The 20,617-nt window shown below is 38.7% G+C and overlaps 1 protein-coding gene across 1 annotated transcript in view; it reads left to right on the forward strand.

Annotated features, from left to right (window-relative positions):
* The window catches only part of GLIS3 (GLIS family zinc finger 3), a gene marked incomplete at both ends in the record, with an annotated part of 438,059 nt that overhangs the window by 131,545 nt on the left and 285,897 nt on the right, over positions 1-20,617 (forward strand). Inside the window, 2 exons of the mRNA XM_084238466.1 lie at positions 1,040-1,247; positions 6,576-7,695. Coding sequence (XP_084094592.1) covers positions 1,040-1,247; positions 6,576-7,695 — 1,328 coding nt within the window. The remainder of the gene's footprint in view (positions 1-1,039; positions 1,248-6,575; positions 7,696-20,617) is intronic.

Below are 20,617 nucleotides of genomic sequence, written 5' to 3' on the forward strand. Positions count from 1 at the left end.
CCCCTAGGGCTAAGGAAAATTACAGTGATCCTTTTTAACCTACTTTGATCCAAAATATATCAATAAGAAAGATGGGGAATTTAGTGGGAAACTCTTAGAGCCTAATTTATTAAAAACTGAGATCATATTTATTTTCATTTGTTTAAAATGGGAACAGAGTGTACAGTCACTGAGACTTGACCAGGTAGTTTGCAAATATGTTTGAAAAAGTACATCCATGTAAAAAGAATGTCTAAAATGTTTCAGCCACTATTATTATTTTCTTACAAATGAGTCATGGCAGTGTTTGCCTTTCTCCTCTTTGCTTTTCACTTTTCTGTAACAGCACAGATTCTTATGGGTTCCTTTTTTTCCCTTCTCTTTTCTCTTTGGGTATGTACCAAAGTTTACTACATTGAAGATTGTTACTAATGAAATGAAAAATCTGTGTTGAATTTGGTTATCATGCATGCTGCTTTTAGAATGAATGTTTTGTTTACGGTCTCTCACCCTGACTTTTTAAATAACTGGCGTTATGTCCAATGACAGTGTATTGGGATGAAGAGGAAAAGTAAGATTGGAGAGACACAGCCAGGCTATACCCTTTTAAAAAAGGCTTTTTGGAAGGCCTGAATTGGGATGAAGTAAACCAGTTAAACAAGTTTTTTCAGCAGTGTCAACTTTCCTTGCTGGGCGAGTCAAGATTTTAGCTATTATAGAAAAAATTTGATTTCATAAAAGTAATCCCATCTACTTACCACCTTAACCCTTTAGGTAAGGAGATGATAAAATATAATTCTTAATAACTGGGGACTTCTACATTGAAGGAACAAAATATAAGTACGTTTTGTATGAGTGGTATCATAGAAGGGTTTCTGTTGTAGTAGTATTGTTTTTTTCATTGGAATTAGAGAAAGCTTTTTTGTATCACCAATTAAAAAAAGTAGATGATCTAAGGACTGTCTCTAAAGATGGGTCCTGATATAAGTGTGGACATGTGTATATTTACTGATTTCTGATGTAAGGGACATGAAAGCTAACCTGATTCATTTGTTTTTAGGGGCTCTTGGCTTTGGGCCTCAGTGCAAGTCCATTGGAAAAGGCAGCTGCAACAATCTAGTGGTCACCAGCAGTCCCATGATGGTTCAGCGACTGGGACCCATTTCACCTCCAGCAAGCCAGGTCTCTACAGCATGCAACCAGATCAGTCCTAGCTTACAGAGGGCAGTGAATGCAGCCAACCTGAATATACCTCCTTCAGATACCAGGTCTCAAGTTATGTTTTTTTTCCCCTTCTTATGGTGTAATCACAATCACATCCCACCAGTGTTTTCCTTCCTTTCCTGAAAACACACACACACACACGCACACTTTCACTTACTTAACCAACTCTTTCAATTTGAGTTTTGTCATAGGTGCCATAATCTTATTTGGTAAGAGGTTTTAATATCTGTTGTCTTGTGGTATAAGTGAAATTAATGCCCAATTTGAGATTTGGGAGTCACAGTTACTAAAGCTAAGTGTGGTGAAATAAGTCATATATCATGGTCTAAAAAACTTATGTTTCGTGTACCTCTACCGTTGTAGTGTCCCTAGACAGCTTTAGAATCTGTTTGTCTGTGCTTCCATCCACCAATTTACTCAAGTATTTTATTAAGTACCTATTGTCTGCATAATACAACAGTTGAAATTTAGGGAGGTAGTAGAGAGAATAAAGACAGAAATCATGGTTAAGCCTTTATGATATTTCTGGAAACGTACTTTCATATATGAGTTTTATGACATTTCAACACGAAGTCTAATTAGATGTCGAATAAGAAGTTACACTGTATGCTGTCTATCTTTCTCTATGGGAGAGAATTGACTAGGTAAGGACAATCATTGCCTCTAACAAATTTTTATCTCAAGGTTAATATTATATGTGGCATAAAACAAAATAATGTGCAGTGTTTTGAGTCTACTACTATGCTTGAAATGAATTATTCTGTAGAAGCTGTGTTCTTTGAGAAACACAATCCAAAGTTTTTGCCTCTTATTCCTGATTCTGCTGTAACTGGGATGTTGCAAAGCAATTTAACTGTCAGGACTTGTGTTTCCTCTTCTTGGTGAGCTGGGATCAGCTGAGATGTCTTGCAGTTCTGGGATACTGTTTCTTCTGCCTTCTTTTTCTCCTGTGCCTTTTTCCCCCTTCTTGTATCTCTATGCTGTCATCTAGCTGTTATTTGAGACTCTAAAACCATAGTTCCAGGATCATTTTCCTGCCATTTTTTCATGAGATGGAAACTTGTTTTTCACCTGAGGTTTTTTTTTTGTAATGGGAAGCTGCTGCTGTCATTTCCCATTGATGATTATGCCTTGAGGGATTCCTCAGACTTGCTGAGTAGCACATGTAAAATTAACTGTACTCTTGGGGTAGGTGTCATTGGAAAGCCTTCAACTTCCTGTCTGTGGCAAGTCCAACCCATGCCTTGAAGGCAAAAGTCATAATTAATGGAGAAACTGATGGTAGGCAGGGCATCGGCTGCTCTTGCCATGTACCTTATGTACTGACTTTTATGGATTGGCCAGGGAAGCGTCATTATCTCAATGTTTTATCACATATTTGATTCCTTACAATAATTTTGTATGCCATAAAAGACAACATTGTAAAGGTAAATTGAAGTATGTTTTTGACTATGTATTCTGTGAGTCCTGTAGAAATAATTTTCTGCAAGATGAGCAATGAAACAGGAATTGGTAAACAGTTTGGTGCAGTATGGAACTTACTCTTAGTAACTTGAAAAGACTGCATTTATTTGTGATCTTTATATTGGTTTGTATCTATCAGAGGAGAGATAGGGTAAAAAAGTAAAAGTTCAGCTTAAGGTATTTTGCTGTCTACAGCTAAAGAGAAGATTGAGAATCAGTTTTGTATTTTATCCATTAGGGACATGCTGTGGACCAGTGGAGGTACGGGAGGGTGCATGAGCTGTTCAGTCTGAGTGATGGCTGTCCTATAAAAAGTTGTAACATTTTTCTCCCTGGCTATCTATGTGATACTTACTAATTGTAGAAAATGTGGAAAATATAGAAAAGCACAAGACAGTACATGATAGTCATTTTGTATCCTGCCACCACCTAGGAGCAACTGTGGGAGGAATTCTTCTGAGGGATTTGCCTAGACACATAAACAAGAACTTTGAGATAGGTTGGAACTATTCTTTTCCATGATATGTATAATACATATTCTCTTGAGTATCAGTATGAGAAATTCCACATGCTCTGTAAGTTAGTATTTATTTTGGACTTGGCAATTCAGCTTGGTCATCAAGTCTCTTAGGACTCCATGAGAGTTACTGAGTTCTTAGAAAACAGAAAATGTGGGTTTAAGCCTGTTATACTGGGTCTTTTAATCAAACAGAGCATTTTGGACCACATGTGGGATGTGGAGAAAGTAACAGAGGATATATGTCATCCTGCTAGGAAACTGCCTATCAAATGCTGCTTCATTTGTACTTCTATAAGGACTTTGGGTCTTTTCTTTTTCTATTTTTTAATCACTGGGAAGAATTTTACAGATTCTCAGTTTTATTCTTTGTAGAATATTCTTATTTAAAAATTCAGTTTACTTACCTCAGAGGCTATATCAAATGAGGAGTTCTACATAGGGAAAAAAGATTTGAAAGCTATATAAATGGTGGTTAGTTATAATTTTATTGATTGATTACTTACTCATCTTAGTTTTAATCAACCATTTTTTTGTAACATGTATACCTAACATTCTGTGGGTACTGAGGGAGATAAAAATGACCCCTCCTATTGAAGAGCTTTGAATTTCATTCAGGAAAATATAACCACAGGTGCCTGAAGTTTAAGGTGCAGCACAACCAGTATGTAACTTCTTTGGAGAGAGGACATAAACTGAGAACAAGTGTATTTGGGGGATTTCTTGGATTTGAAAGATTAAAAGATAGGAGGTGAGTCACAGGGCAAAGGCCATTTGTTGGAGTTTTGTTCTCATTGGGTGTTGGAGATAGGAGACTCTCTATTCATATTAGTGCCTTAGTGAACAGAATATAGAACTTGCTTTCTGAAAAATTTATAACTGCCTTAGAAAACTGAGATTTTTTTTTTAATTTACACAATAGCTGGGGTATAGGCCAGAGGCGCAGGAGGGTGAGAGGATTCACCAGAGATAGAGTGGGGAGCAGAACAGGCAGAGAGACTGAAAGTACTACTGAGGGGAGCTGCAGGCGTGACAGGAGAGGTCTGCTGAGCCATGTGAGAATCTCCCTGGCCGGCTGGGTAATTGAACCCACACTGCAGAGGCTGCGGACAGCTTCACTGCACTGTGCTCAACCTGCTGCGCCACCGGGAGGCCCCCAAAACTGAGATTTCTAAGGAATTAAGAAACATGCCCGCATGTAGTTGTACTCAAATTTAAATTGAGCCCTAGTTAGGTGTAATTTGAGAAAAAAAAAAAAAGAAACGTCTCTCAACAATAGAACAAATGAACATATCACTATAGGCTGTCCTCAAAGCCAATAATATAATTTTATATTTAAAGTAAGTACAGGTGGGTAAACTATTTTCTACCTATTATCTGCTGCTTAAAAACCTAAAATTCTCCAGTGTGTTAGTGACCAGGTAAATGCACTATTTGAGAATGTTATAAAAACCTTCTCAATCTCAGGTGTAAAGCAAAGTCAGTTGTCTTTACTTCATATATGACAGGACTACTGATCTGGCTTGGATCAGAAAACAATTCCTGAATCTCCCTGGGGAAGGGACCAAAAGACCCTTGACATCCAATCAGCAGGAGCTTTCAGCTGAGCTCTGCAGGGAGAGCTTCATACTGTGGGTGTGTTGGGAAATTTGAAAGATAGGTGGTTCAGAAACCACTTTGCAGCTTATGAAAGGACTTCAGCCCAAATATGAGGATGTGAAACAAGAAAAAAAGGCCAACCCCCCCCCCCCCACACACACACACAAAAACACCTGTTTCCAGGGCATCTGGATGTCATTGGCAAACGTTATTACTTTAATTCATGCAAACATCACATCAGTAATGGAGTTATCTGTTACCTTTTATTGTCCATTTCAGAACCAAGATGTTTTCTTCTAATATCTGCTGCTCATAGGAAATAGTGTTCCTGGCCTCCATTTTGGGGAAAGGAATAAGAGGAACAGATGGGATGAATATGGTTGTCTTTCCCTCAGTCCTTTGCAACACAGGTTGCTATTTAACAGCTGGAAGTAGTAAATGGGCTTATTCTGGGAAGACATGGATCTATATAATATATTGTTTTCATTAATTTTTTTTAACCAGAAAAAAAGATCTCTGTAGAAAGTCAGTGCAGGTACATATAACTAAGCCAGCTTTTTTCTGAGAGCCATGTCTGAGTTGGGAAAATGTAGTGAGTTATGTTTAGCTTTTTTTGTGACAAGTTTTCTATCCAAGCTTTTCTCTTCAATGATTTTTTTTTTTTAATAGAGGCATGTTTTTATTTATTTATTTGTTTGCTTGTTTGTTTGTTTATACATGCACTGGGTACAGTCAGAAACGCGGGAGGGTGAGAGAATTCACCAGAGCCAGAGCGGGGAGCAGAGCAGGCAGAAGGACCGAAGTACACTGCTGAGGGGAGCAGCGGGCGGCAGGAGAGGTCTGCGCGCCATGTGGGACCCTCCTCTGGTGGCCAGGGAGCAGTCGGGGATCGAACCGGTGCCGCAGAGGCCGCGGGCAGCTTCGCAACCCAGCGCTCAACCGCTGCGCCACCGGGGAGGCCCTTCAATGACTTTTAAGACAATGATGTCATAGTGAAGCAAAATGAATTTTAAAATGATCAGACTACATTACAAACCATTTTTGAAATGCAGGTACAAATACTGTGGCTTGTGAAGTGTGTTTTATAAAGGGTCAGAAGAATGGAGATGTATTATTGCAGAAATGAATGACCACAAGTGAATGATCTGCACCTGGCCCAAAGATGCTGAGATTTAAGGACAGAGCTTGTCAGTAAAACCCATACTGGCAAATGTGATTAAACCCTGCATGGCCCAAATGAAGAATTCCAAATATGGTCTGATTTCAAGATGTTATTCCCTTAGAGCTGTATTTCATGTTTTTTCATTTCCTATGCTAATTTGATATTATGCCCGAGTATTGATAGCACGAATTGCAGGAAATACAATGCTTGTTTGTAGTGTGCTGCACACAGTAGATGCTTAATAAATACTTGCTTATTTGGTTTGCTCTAACAAGCATCCATAATTACTCCCATGTCTCTAATTTTCCCCTTACATTAAAAAGATATTTAAAAATAAGGCAAGGACTATTTATTATCATTAAAGTATTAAGATTATTTAAAACAATAGATCTTTTGTTTTATTATTCCAGGGAGCACTAGCCTTCATTGTTCTTGGTAAAATGTTATTTACCTGGAACTAAAAGCCTTGGGTTTTATCTTAGCCAAAGAATGTGTGTTTAGCCGAGAATGTAATTAGGGGAAATACTTAAGGGATTGTCAATGCAATGTTCTTTTAGCTCTTAAGCAATCCATATCCTGCTAAAATGTTTGTCTTTTTTTTTTCCTCCTCCTTTCTGGCTGCTATTCCAGGTCCCTTATTTCTCGTGAGTCTTTGGCGTCCACTACTTTGAGTCTGACAGAAAGTCAGTCTGCACTGAGCGTGAAACAAGAGTGGTCCCAAGGCTACAGGACTCTCCCTTCACTCTCCTCGAACCATGGCTCTCAGAATGGCATTGATCTAGGAGACCTCCTAAGCCTTCCTCCTGGGACAGCCATGTCCAGCAACAGTGTCTCTAATTCATTGCCACCCTACCTTTTTGGCATGGAAAATAGCCACTCTCCATACCCTAGTCCCAGGCACTCTTCAGCCAAGTCCCACTCAGCACGCTCCAAGAAGAGAGCGTTGTCTTTGTCTCCCCTGTCTGATGGCATTGGGATTGACTTCAATACCATCATCCGCACCTCACCCACATCCTTGGTCGCCTACATCAACGGGTCGAGGGCTTCGCCGGCCAACATGTCCCCGCAACCAGAGGTCTATGGGCATTTCCTGGGGGTGCGTGGCAGCTGCATTCCCCAACCGTGTTCAGTGCCGAGCAGCCAGAAAGGTGTGCGGGTGGCCAGCGGAGGGCTGGCACTCCCCGTCTACTGCGAGGATGGCTCGCTGGAGTATGAACGCATGCAGCAGCTGGAGCATGGGGGCCTCCAGCCTGGCTTGGTCAACAACATGGTGGTACAGCATGGCCTGCCGGGTCCCAATGGCCAGTCAGCTGGCCTGCTGAAGACTGAACGCCTGGATGATTTTCCCAGTAGTGCCCTGGACCTGCCCCCAGCGCCGTCTCTGCCTTCTCTCCCACCACCACCCCAAGGTCCCCCACCTCCCTACCATGCCCACTCACACCTGCACCACCAAGAGCTTGTCTCCCACACACAGCCACTGACCCTGCCTCAGGCTGTCCTGGAGGAGGATGGAGAGATGGACGACATTGGGGGCAAGCACTGCTGTCGCTGGATCGACTGCAGTGCCTTGTATGACCAGCAAGAGGAACTTGTGCGGCACATCGAGAAGGTTCACATAGACCAGCGCAAAGGGGAAGATTTCACTTGCTTCTGGGCCGGTTGTCCTCGCAGGTACAAGCCATTCAACGCGCGCTATAAACTGCTGATTCACATGAGAGTCCACTCTGGAGAGAAGCCCAACAAGTGTTCGGTGAGTTTCCCAAAGCCCATGTGAGTTCATTGAAGTTGTGTGTGTTTTTCCAAACTCTGCTGCAAGTCAGGGGATATTATCTTTTATGTAGTTTGGAGGTGAGGGGGAGTAGGTAGTCATGAAATTTGACTCCTCTCTAGCCTAAGGAAGGGGAAGCCTTCTTTAAGCATTAGCAGCTGAGGCATCCTTCAGTTCTGAATTCTCTTTTGCAAAATGTACATGATCAATCACATCAGGGCAGGTTGATCTGCCACACTGGCTAAAATCTTAGAAAATAGATGCCCCTGCTACAAAATTAAAGTTAGTGAAATATGCAGGATGGAAGAATACACACAATGTAGCACTAATAAGCTTTAGCTCTTTCCAAAGCAAAAGTTCAGTGATTTTTCTCCCTTCCCACCAAAAACTGGGTGAGTTTTGGGAGTGGAGGAGGGGTGGCTCTGGTATTTGGAAAGGAACTCAAGCTTAGCAGCTTGGCTAGTAAAAATGTTGCTGCATGCACCCACACACCTGCATGCTGCATACTCCAGCTTGAGTTGGAGACTTGTTAATGATTTATAGCCAGCATAAAAACACCCAGGGGATATCACAGGAGCAGAATCTCACAGGATCTCTTCGAATTTTAAAGAGGGAATTTTCTGTATAAGGAGAAAGAACCAAGAAGGCCATGTGTCTTTGATGTTGAAGGAAGTCGGCATTGTACCTCTTGTCTTCCCTGACTCCCCCTTTCACATCACTGATGTTGCAAGCAATGTTTTTTTGGCAAAATTCACTATTTTTGACTGATATGATTTAAATGATTTCACAACCACTTCGCACCTAATAGAAACCCTCAGAGTTTACAAGCAGGACATCACCCTTGGGATCACAGAGTGGCTTTGCACAATCTCAGACAGCTCACTTGATGCTTGGGGAAAAAAAATGCATGTGTTTTATATTAGTCTAGATGGACAGGGATATTTCTTATAGAGTTAAAATCTGAGAATTGTAGGTCCTCTCAGGAACTTTTTTAGATGGTGGTCCCTCAGCCAGAATCTTCCTTTCCTATGTCTTGATAATTAAGAGTCTGGATGATGTATATTTGATTGTGGATTGGCCAAGTTGTTTGATTCACATAAAAGCAAACCAAACAGGTAATACAAGTATTAGGCGTGCCTTTTCACCACCCTGTAGGTTTTTTTTGAAGGAGTTTTAAGAATTTCTGGCAGAATGAAATTGCATTTCTTGTCATTACATTATGCCCCATGTTGTGATTTTTCTTAAGGAAAACCTGAAGCTGATACATTGTGAGAATGCCAGGTTATATGAGTGAAAAGAATAATTGCATTCCAAGCTGAAAAACCTACCTCTGTCAGTAGGGTTCTACATTAAAAATGCCAGTAAGAGACAAGCAATTGAAGGCAATTCCATTTACTCTGTTTGGTACACACTGGCCTGTTGCAGGCAGGAAAGACATTCAGTCTCTGAAGGAAAACAGTCCAACCTTTTTAGTTCTGACTAATTCTGGCTGAAAATAGTTTGCTGGATTTGGCTTACTGAAATAAACATAAAGGCTTGAATTACCCCCCAAATTTCTTTTGCATTGCAAAATTAATTTTTGTGAAATAGGATTTCCCTATTTTCCCATTGTTTCCAGACTTTTTCAAGGCATATAACTTTATAAAGTTTACTTTTGCTAGTATGCATGATGATTATTAATAATAGAAATACTGAAGTGAAAGAATAAGCTGAGAGGTAAATATTTACAGGCCCCTGTATAGCTTTTTATTGTCTTGTTCAGGATGGGTAAGGGAGTGATTTCTCTTCTCCTGCTCTGCCCACTTCCCATTTTTAGATAGAATCTTTGCAAAATTCAGATTGCTAGGTTTAATAGCTTATGAAATCTAGAACCCAAAGCATTTACTTACACATTATAGTGCAAATGTGTTTATTTAAAACAGGGTTTCTTAGGAACTGACTAATGCTGCATTTCTAGTCTGGGGATTATATATTTTTAGCAGTAAGACATCCATTTTTATATAAAACATACATATCGTAGCATTATGTCTTCTGAAACTGTTATAAGTCACCTACTTGATTTGTAAGGTATAGCTAACTGACTAAAGTTTAGCAGTCCACTCAACTTGTAGTCATGGATAGAAGACATTGTGGATGGATATTTGTTAAAGGTAGATTTTTCTGCCTTTTGCAAAACCAGTCTTTCCACTCTGGGAATCTAGACACAAATAACTCTTAAAACTGAATTGTTTTATCTCCAACTGCTGTGAAAACTGATGGTAGTTGATTCAAAGCTTAATTAAGGTCCTTGCCTAGTAAAATGACCACATTTCTCTTTTGGAGACATAAAGTTATCTCTGGGTTTTTGTGACTGTATCTCATCCTGCAAAAACTAGGGGTAGTTTAAATTATAAGACCCAATACACTTTTGCCTTACATATGTTTAACTGCTATTAATTTTCTATGGCCCATAGTTAGAGTTAGTCATTATTTTCACTTAGTTTATTGACCCAGAAAGATGGGATGACCCAATTGTGTTTGGTGACCATGACTACAAGCAGCACAATCAGTGTCTGGAAGTCATGGTAAAAGAAGGGTGTGTGAAAAGGCTACTCAGTGATAGTCTGCTTACAGTAAGAGGTATCCTCCCTTGACACCAAATTCCATTTCATGCATGGGAGAACACATTCTCAGAATCTCTGACTGTAACACTTCAGCCTTATCCAGAACTCTGGGATTCAGATCACTCAGGATTCTAGATGGCAAAACAGGGGGAGGATTGTTAATCTATTATTTGGTTAACTTACTGGAAGAGGAGAATGGTTTCTTTTCTCTTTCCCACCCAAACAACTCCACCCTTCTGTATATCTCATTCTTAATGCTTCTGTGAAAAGCCAGCATAGCTGCTCTCTTTCCAGGCCTGACTGTGATTACAGAACTATTCCTAGCCAGTGGCAAAGGCCTCAAGAATTACAGGCCTCTGCAAGCAGATGGTCAGACCTTGGTTAAATTAAAAACTGAGATATGGCAGTATTATATTAAAAATACCTGAGTCCATTCTCTGGCATCTACTAACTAAAGCAATTTCTAGGTGCCAGTTCATTCTATTTAGACCTTCCTGAGCTTAGACCAATCCCAACATTGATGAATCTTAGAATTATGAAAACTTTTGAGTATTCCCAAGTGTAATTGTACTGAATTATATTATTGTTTTGTGACATGCTAAGGGTTCAAATTCTCAAATCAGAAGAAGTCATGGAGTCTCTGAATTTGTTTCTTTCTCAAACTCCTGTTTCATGTTCCTAAAAGGACATCATAAAATATAATCTGAAACTATAGATGTACACTAACCATCTCTAACAGTATCCATAGTGATGTTTCCAACATAGCTCACACTGAGAATGTTTTTACTGTAAGTATTTTTGCCATTAAGTTAAAGAGTATGTGATGCCTGGGTAGCATGCCCAGTAAGGTGTGTTTTGAATGAGATCAGGCACACTGTCTGCCAGTACTCATGAGAACGTCTATCTGATCGGAGCAGAGTGAGCAGAGGGACAGAACTCTGTTGCCAGGATCAGAAACACCGATGGCTTGCCTTCATGCACAATAGAAAGCAGTTGTGCGTTAGGGAGTGTTAATAAGAGAATTAGGGGGAATGTAGGTCACCACTTAAATTTTGCTTATTTTTCTTGGATAAATTTTGTCCAATGGCAAGAAGGAATTTTGCAAAACTTTTACCCACCCACAGATTTTCATGAAAATGTCACTGACCAAAGACAGCTTTGAATTTTGTATGAATTGACTCATTTCTCCACAGGCATTTTGCCTGGCAAAATCTAGAGTATTTGCTTTGGCTTGAACATTGGGGAGTTTGCTTTTTAAGCAACATTGGATTATGAATACAAGAAAATAAATACAGAACTGGGGCCATGTCCCCATTCCTCTTTTATGGCCTGATTTATGAGTTCATGGGCCAGCTTTAGCCATGTAAGACATTTCTTGAGGAAAAGTAAATTCACTGTAAGCTGTGGAAGAAGGCTTTTCCACATCCTTTATTTTGTTACATTGATAAGACTTGGCATTGGTGTAGTGACTACAATTATATAACCAGAAGGGACCTTAGGAAAATATTATCCAACCATAAATATTAGTTACCACTCCACAACCTTCATATTGGCAACAATTAGTATGTTCTTATGATGTTAGGTATTGATGAGGGTTTGGGGAACAGGGAATGCTTTTACATTGCTAGTGAAAATTGTTGCAACCACTTTGGAGAACAATTTGGAAGTATCTAGTAAAGATGAAGATGAGCATATTCAACAAAATCACATCTACATGTCTGCCCTAGAGACAGTCTTGTATATGGTAGTAAGGGGGTTTGCAAAAAGATGTTTATTGCACCTCTAGTTTTTTAGAAAAAATCTAAAGCAACAAATCTATAAATCTATAAACAAGGTAAATTAATAAACTGATTTATTCCTGATACAATAATCAGAGTTTAAAATTGATGTACTACATAGAAATCTCTCAATATTGATATATAGAGATAACATCGATAAATGTCAAATAACAATATGGAATGAAAAAATTAAATTCAAAAGGATATATTACAGTATAGTGCAATTTATATACATTTTAAACACATACCAGGCAGTACTATATCATTGTTATAAGTACATAATTACTTGGTTAAACAATGGTACCATATGCAAAAGAAGAATAATCAGTAACCTTAGGGTAGTGGGTACTTTTAGAAAGGAAGGAAATAAGAAGAAATGGGACATAGAATTTCTCTTTATCTCTATTCCAGAGAGTGAGAAAACTGAAACAAATATGACAAAATGGTAATTTTTATGTTTTTCTACCTGTCTGAGATACTTTATAGCTATTAATATATATTTTTATCTAAATATAAAAGAAAATAAGTTCCTATTAACACCCCAACTACCTTCCAGAAATACCATTATTCAGGTGAGGAACCAAAGCTTAAAACAATTGATTTTTCTGACTTCTAATTGTTTGGTTGTTATCTACTTAGTGTCTCCAAAGTGGTGATTATCAACCTTGACTGACATTGGAGAACTTTACAAAGTACCCAAACCCATACTGGGGTCTATCCCTGGAATATGCTATGCAATTGATCTGGGATGCAGTTCCCCAAGTGATTCTTGAGGTGCATTCCAGGGTGAGATATAGTGATCTAAAGCTTCCAAGTTCTGACATTGAATGCTAGACAAGTGAAAATCTATCCTGTCATTTCACTTAAGGTGTTAGGCAGTGTTTAGTAGTGAATTCATCTTCATTATCAGTGTTCTGAAAATGATTAGGGTAATTTTGTGTTCTCTTGAAATAAAATTCAGAGGCAAGAGATAAGATAGTACAACCTCTCTATTGACAGAAGAATTTCAACCAACTGTCCATTTCATATTCAGAGTGCTCTTTCTCTGCAATAATCAGTTAAAGGTTAACATGAGACTGTGCTGAGCAATGTATATCATCACCATCTTCTTCCTTTCTTGGGTTAAAAGTGTAACTGACAAATATGTCACATCGTTTCCATATTTAGAGGTAAATATAGAGTGTTCTCCCTTCCAAATACAATGCAGCCTTTCTGCTTTTAATATAAAATGATCTTCAAAACATTTTTGCTACTATGGATATTTCTAAAGAGTTGGTAAATTACCAAAATATTGAATTTTCCCTTTTATCAAATCTGCCTGATGTGATTAAATAAATAAAATTAACATTAATATCCTCTTTGTCTCTTGAGGCTGAAACACCACCAGTGAAACATCTGGTAAAGATCAGAAAGAGTGTAGCTTCCAAGTCATATCCCACAAGGCACCAGTCTGTCAAATATTTAATGCAAGCTCAACGATTAAAAAATAAACTATATCACAAGATTTTTTCCCAACAATTTTACTTAAGAAAGAAATGCTAGCTTATTTATCTGTGTATGTACATGTTTAACATACTGTAGATCTATATATGTAATCATAAATTTCAAATTCCTTACTATAGGTAAAAGCAAAACCACAGAAATTTTCATCACATGGGGTACTAACCACAGTATATAAAGCATCTGTCAAATCAGATTTCACATCCCAAAACACAGTTTAGAAACCTGCCATTTGGTAGTGGTTTGGTATTATTTCCCTTTAGAAGGCATTTAATCCACTTTACCTGGGGAACCGGCCTTTCATGAACTTTGTCCTGAAAATAAATTCATAGCAGATCTGTGAAAATGTTTTAAAGCAAATGGTGGTTTATGTTTCATTGCCCTGCGATTCCAGGATTAATGAAAACCAATAGATAATGAGAGCACCCCTAAGAGGTTAAATATTTGAGGCTTAATCCTCATTAAGCAAAATCATTAGCTACATGATGGTTAATGTTCCTTTTAGTTCATATTTGTTTTGTGGTTTTCCTCTCATTTCATGCCCCAAAATAATGTTTTTAAAATTAGGAAGAATTATATAAATATTTTTATAAATGATCTGATTAAGGGGATGTATTTTAAACCTTTTGAGATTTGCTCATAAAGATTTTGAAATGTATTTTTCTGAGTTCATTCACACTACAACAGTATGGAAAATTAATTTGGCAATTTATTAGAAATGTCATTTGTGACCTTTGGAATATTTCCTGATTACCATTTCTTTGAGTGATTGTGTTGACATCTTAGAGTCCAGATAGCATTTGAGTATGTAGAATAAAAGACCAAATATGTTTATTTTTTAAGAAAAGGGGTAGTCTGATATTCTTTGATCTTTCAGAAATGTTTTCTTCAAGCTCTCGATAGAATGATGTGGAAAGAGATGTTTGTTATTTTTTTCCAGCAGATTTATTAGTTTCTACTGTCATTACTGAGTCAGGACTTCTAAACTATCAATAGGACAATGGATGATGTAACCCTGGGCAGTGGTTGTGTGACTGGCAAACACAGCAGTTGGGTGGACAGGCTCCATTTCCCTGTAACTCTGGGCAGTTTCATTGAGAGGGTAGATTGGTTGGTCTAATTGATGTCATCACTACTAAGGGAGGTTAGTATAGAGAAGAATTTGGTGAGAAGACGGAATGAAACCTGTGTGTTCTATTTTGCAGCATGGTATTTTTATTTTCTTGGGCCATACATACTGGTCTCGAGTGGGGATATTGACTAATCTTTTTGAGGGATATTTTTTTATAGATTTATTTATTTTATACAAGAACTGGGGTACAGGCCAGATGCGCGGGAGGGTAAGAGGATTCACCAGATACAGGGCAGGGAACAGAACAGGCAGACTGACTAAATACACTGCTGAGGGGAGCAGCAGGCGAGACAGGAGAGATCTACCATGCTATGTGGGACCCTTGCAGGCCTGCCAGGATTGAACTGGCGCTGAAGAGGCTGTGGAAAGCTTCACAGAGTGGCGCTCAATCACCTGCGCCACGAGGGGAGGCCCAAGAAATATTTTTTTTAAAGATTTATTTATTTTTATAGAAGAGCTGTGGTACAGGCCAGAGGCACGGGAGGGTGAGAGGATTCACCAGAGACAGAGCGGGGAGCAGAACAGGTAGACGACCGAAATACACTGCTGACAAGAGAGGTCTGCTGTACCATGTGGGGATCTCCCTGGCCAGCCGGGAATCGAACCTGTGCTGTAGAGGCTGTGCACAGTTTCACATCACTGTGCTCAATCCGCTGTGCCACCGGGGAGGTCCTTGAAGGAGAATTTTAAAGAATTTTTTTTAAAAAAGATTAATTTGAAAAGTTGTTGGAAATTGGAAAATGAGATGGTCCGATTTGAACAGACAGGGGCAGTATGCATGAGTAATTGGACAGTGCTCCAAACTTAGGGTGAACATATAATTTGTTACTCAAGTTTGGACACTTTGTAATAGTGAAAAGTATTCTTTTTCATTGGAATATCAGTGTAAACCAGACTTGTCCGGAAAACGAGGTCGTAGATAGTCTTCCTACCCAAATTATACATGCACTGTGTGTTGAATCAGTCAATATATGTTTATTCATTCCTTTGCCACTGAATACAAGCCATGTGCTACACCTGGTCCTGGATGCTAGGAGGTAGAGAAATAAATGGGATATTCCTTTTAGGAGCTCACAATATTCTAGAATGAGAGTTATGTAGATAGTTATTTACACAGTAATGAAACAAGGGCTATGATAGAGGTCTGTGCAGGGGACGAAGCTTCCAATTTTCTGTAGAACCTGGGAGACTTCTTAGAGGAGGTAGCTGCAACTTGAAAGAAGAGAGTAATTCTTGTAGAGAAAGGGAGGGATGTCATTCAGGTGGAGGTCCCCCAATAATTCCATAGCACAGAGGTGTGAAAGAGCACAGGGAAAGAAACTGTTATGAAATACTTTGATGGTACCAGGCAGTAGGAGTAGAAAGAGAGGCTAGAAATTTACCTTGGGCCAATGTAAATTAAATAGAAATTAAATGAGAATCACATTAAATAGGAATAATGTTTTGAAAATTGGAATCATACACCTAGTTAATAGAAATGCAAATTCAGTTAATAAAAAGAAATCTTAGGAGGTAGCATCACTGAGGTAGCAAGCACTGAGCTTTAGTGCATCTGAAAAGAAACTTCAGCTTATCCTAAACCATATCAGTCTCTTTATAAAGTTTTTTTAAAAGATTTATTTATTTATGCATACAAGAGCTGGGGTACATGCCAGAGGTGTGTGTGTGGGTGTGAGAGGATTTACCAGAGACAGAGCGGGGAACAGAATAGGCAGATTGACCGAAGTACACTGCTAAGGGGAGCAGCGGGTGAGTCAGGAGTGGTCTGCTGCACCATTGGGGTAGCTCCCTCGCTGGCCAGGGATTGAACTTGTGCTGCAGAGACTGAGGACAGCTTCATAGGTTGTGTCTTAACCCCTTGCGCCACCGGGGAGCCCCTGTCTCTTTAAAGTTTAATCGTTAACGTTTATAGTTTAAAATGTATCTCTGCCAGATATGTGAAATACAAATTTTTCTTTTGTCAAGTGATCTGCCTGGGAAACACATACATGGAGACAAGCATAAAAACATTTTCTGTTGTGGATTTTAAACAAAAAAATTAAAAACCTGGGGGAAGACTAGAGACCAAAGCTATTTGATCAGTTATGTAGAATGATTAAGATGTGGACAGAAGCTGCATACATTATCCTGTGTATGAGTGGCCTTCCTTTAGTTAAATATTTCCTTTTATGATCTGTAAAGAGAGTGAAGTACTGTTAAACAAAAGTTTGGATTAGTGCTCATTATGCTGAGCCTGTCAGCTTTTTCAAGACTTTCCCCCACCCACTGCTAAGATTTACTTTGGAATTTTTTTCTGCTCAAACTGAATTTATACAGAATGGAGTTAAATGTTTGAAATGGTAAGAGGAGAGCAAGTTAAATTAATTTTTACCAAAATGGTGCCCACTCCCAGTGATTCAATCTGGAGCATCATTGTACCACAAACCTCTCTGGACTAAGGAAGGAAGAATGAAAGGAGAGACTAGTCTTTTGCTACTTGAGCTTCCTGCTCTAGAAATACTCATCTCACCTGGGATTAAACCCTCCAAGGTCAGGCCACTTACTTATGTGACCAGAGAGCACAGCCAAAACCAGCATCAGTGCACTCAGGTGTTTAGAGTGTTCCAGAGAGCACATGTGATTAGTCTTGATCTTAAAGCTTGCTTTGTAGAATCATTTCTTTTCTGTGTTTTAGAATGTTTTTTTGGAAGTGCTTTAATTTTTAAGTTGGGGTATGGCTATTGGTCTTGTTGAGCCTACTCTATAATAAGAAGAAATGTTGCCATTACTAACGTCTTTCTCTCCTACCGTTGCCTTCCTGCTTACAATTTCTACTGTGAAAAGATGAAATGGTGCTTTGTTATCCAAGAGAATGGATTTGGGGCTAAGGGAGAAGTTGAAGGGAGACCCACCGAAAGTGAAAATTTGTGTTTATTCAAATTTGAGGTGACTCCGACTGCCTTCTTTCCTCAGAGTTTTCATGCTAACCCATGCTAACCCGTCGTTTTGCTCATTATTTTCCTCTACATCTATTCAACACTTGCTTTCAGGGAAGAGCTTCAATAAAGATAGAATTCACAAATATGAACAATGAATGACTGAGAAAAGATTCTAGTGATTCTTCTAGGGGTAGCTACATTTTTTCACTTTAATAATAAGAAAGTATTTAACCTCTCCCTTCCACTACTCAAAGATAATTATTTTTAACACCTACCCACAGTACCTTGCTCAATGATTAAATGAAAAGATAGCATATAGCAGACCTCAAAAAAAAATACATATACACACTAACATATTTATCTCTCTGTATGTCTGTGTTTATGTATATATTTGTATGAAAATGGAGATCTGTATACACATATATACATATATATGTTTATATCCACATGCTTGGTGTTAGGTGATGAATTCATGGAGGTTCATTATTCTATGTTGCTATTTGTATGAAGATTTGAAATTTTCCATAATAATTAGTTAAAAATAAATGTAAAATTTTTTGAGCTAACTTACAAGGAAAAGAGACAATTTGTTTCTCTGGCAACTCAGAAAATCATGAAAGCCATTTCTTCCCCTGTAGGCCACCCATGTTCTGATCTGAAGGAAATTATTTCCATTGCTTTTAAAGATCTCTGAAATTTCTCTGCTTAAGAATGAGGTGAGAGATACTCTTAGACAGTAACATGTTATTTGAAAATGTAAATGATAACAAGCATTACTGGACTATATTAAGGTAATCTAATTTCTCTAACAAATAGCCCTAATTATCAATGGCTGGATATGATAAAGGTTTATTTCTTATTCAGGTTCTAATGTAGCTTGCTCCTTGTGATCTTACAGTGACTCAATCCTTTAATGTCTTGACTGAAGTCTGAGTATAGGGCAAAAGACAGAATGTTGATGATTGTACAGAAGAGTTGTAGGGGCTGGGCCTGAAGTGGTATACTTCACTTCTTCTGAATCCTATTGGCTAGAACTCAATCACATGATCCCAATTAACTGCAAGGGAGACTGGGAAGTGTGGTCCTCCTGTGTGTGCAGAAGAAAGCTAAATACATTGTATTGTTCCCGCCACAGGGAACTAGATATGCCCCTCCTACTTCACCTCTGACTTATCCTGGTTCTCTGTACTTTAAAAGAAGAACCTTTTTAGTATTGATGTTCAGCTTTCCACTGTGGTAATCCTGTCTCATCAAAGTGGCTTTGTTAAAGACTGTTTCTTTTTTCTTAATCAGTGCTGGCTACTCTAAATTGCTTTTTGGCTTACAAAATCTTTCCCAGCTCAAACATTTTTTTCCCCTATTTACTCTCTGAGGATTCCATCACTATATTGTCACCACTCCTGAGAAAACTCTTGTTATCTCAAGTGAATTACTACGTTTTCCCTACCTTGTCTGAATTACATGTTGTTGGTACATAATTCCCCATTCCTCATCATTTTCTAAGTCATGAGGATGCATGATGTCTTCATGTCCCACAGGCACTCACCCTTGAGGGAGATCTGCTTATTATCAAGGGCAAGGTCATAAAGGAATCACTGAGAGATCCACCATTGTAAGTAGAAATTTGGTGTGAAGGGCTATTTTACTATGATCCTGAAACACAATATTCCCCATCTATTCATAAAGTAGCTTATTTGATACACACAGTGTGGTCATAAATGCTCTTCTATTCTCTGAATGCTTGCTTTTGGTCATAAATTGGCACATACTCAAGGAAAAAATGACAATGTGCCTCTATGGACACTTTTGGTCCATTTCCATAAATATATTCAAACAAAATAAAATTGCCTGGCTCTTTATACTATGTCCTTTAGTGTGTTTAAGCTTACAAAATTACCCCCAAGGATGACAAATTGTAAACATCATGCAATACCGCAGCCCCAGTTCAAGGCCTGTCTCAGTGTTCAGCCGACATTCACCCTTCCTAGAAACGTTTAAAGTGTTTTAGGAAAATGAAGCTAGGCAAACAAGCTTATCAAGAACTACAATAAAAAAAATCATTGATTCTAATTAGAAGGCGTCACATACACAGAAACAAAGCTGCTTTTGTGTAGTGGAAAGTCTACCTGTTCTCTGAAATATACAGAGTGCTCTCCAGTGGTTTTAGACAAAGTTTCAGGGCCTTGACCTATTGGCCCATCTCAAGTGATTAAGCTGCACTTGTCGAAACTTGTTGAAGGTGTTGTTAGGAGGTGTGCTGGGATACACTGGGTTAGAAAGGTGTGATAATGAGACAGACACTCTTGTTTTCTGAAAGTTCCAAACTACATCATAAATCCAGGTAAAGTGTATCAAAATCTTGAGGTAAGAAGTGAATTTAGAGTAGTATCTCCAGTTGGCCCTGTTGGAATTATTTTCCCCAACAACGCAGAGCATTGACCCACCACAGGTGAGCACTCCAGCATCTCAGGCAGTCTGGGTCAGCCTGCTCCTGCTCCTTTGAGTGCCCTAAGAAGGCCAACTTTTGTGGTAACTGTGTTTTATGCAATGTCCATGGAATGGGGTCTTTAAGATGGAACCAGTCAAGGAAAGTGCTGTATAATCTGAGCAATAATGGAGAAATCACTACTTGCTTACTCCATTGAGGTAATAAATCAAAACCAACAACTGTGTTACTGTCACTTTTCTTAAATTCAGAACTTGAGATAAAGTAAATTTCAGTTCACAGGGTCAGAAACATAGGTCTTGGTAAGTCAGTGGGCAATTTAATTCAAAATTAACAATACATATTGACTATTTGCAGTGTCAGTGATTTATTTTTAAGGAGGAATTTCATAAAAGATATTTGTTATTGCCTGATTGTACATTTCCCCCAAAGATTGGCTTGCTAATTACCATCACTGAGTAATAGGGGTTGGTTAAAATTAAAAAAGCCATTGTGTTCTGAAGGAATGATGTTGTCAAGTGTCTTGA

This window comes from Talpa europaea (genome assembly GCF_964194135.1).
Source record: "Talpa europaea genome assembly, chromosome: 7".
In the NCBI taxonomy this organism is placed as follows: Eukaryota; Metazoa; Chordata; class Mammalia; order Eulipotyphla; family Talpidae; genus Talpa; species Talpa europaea.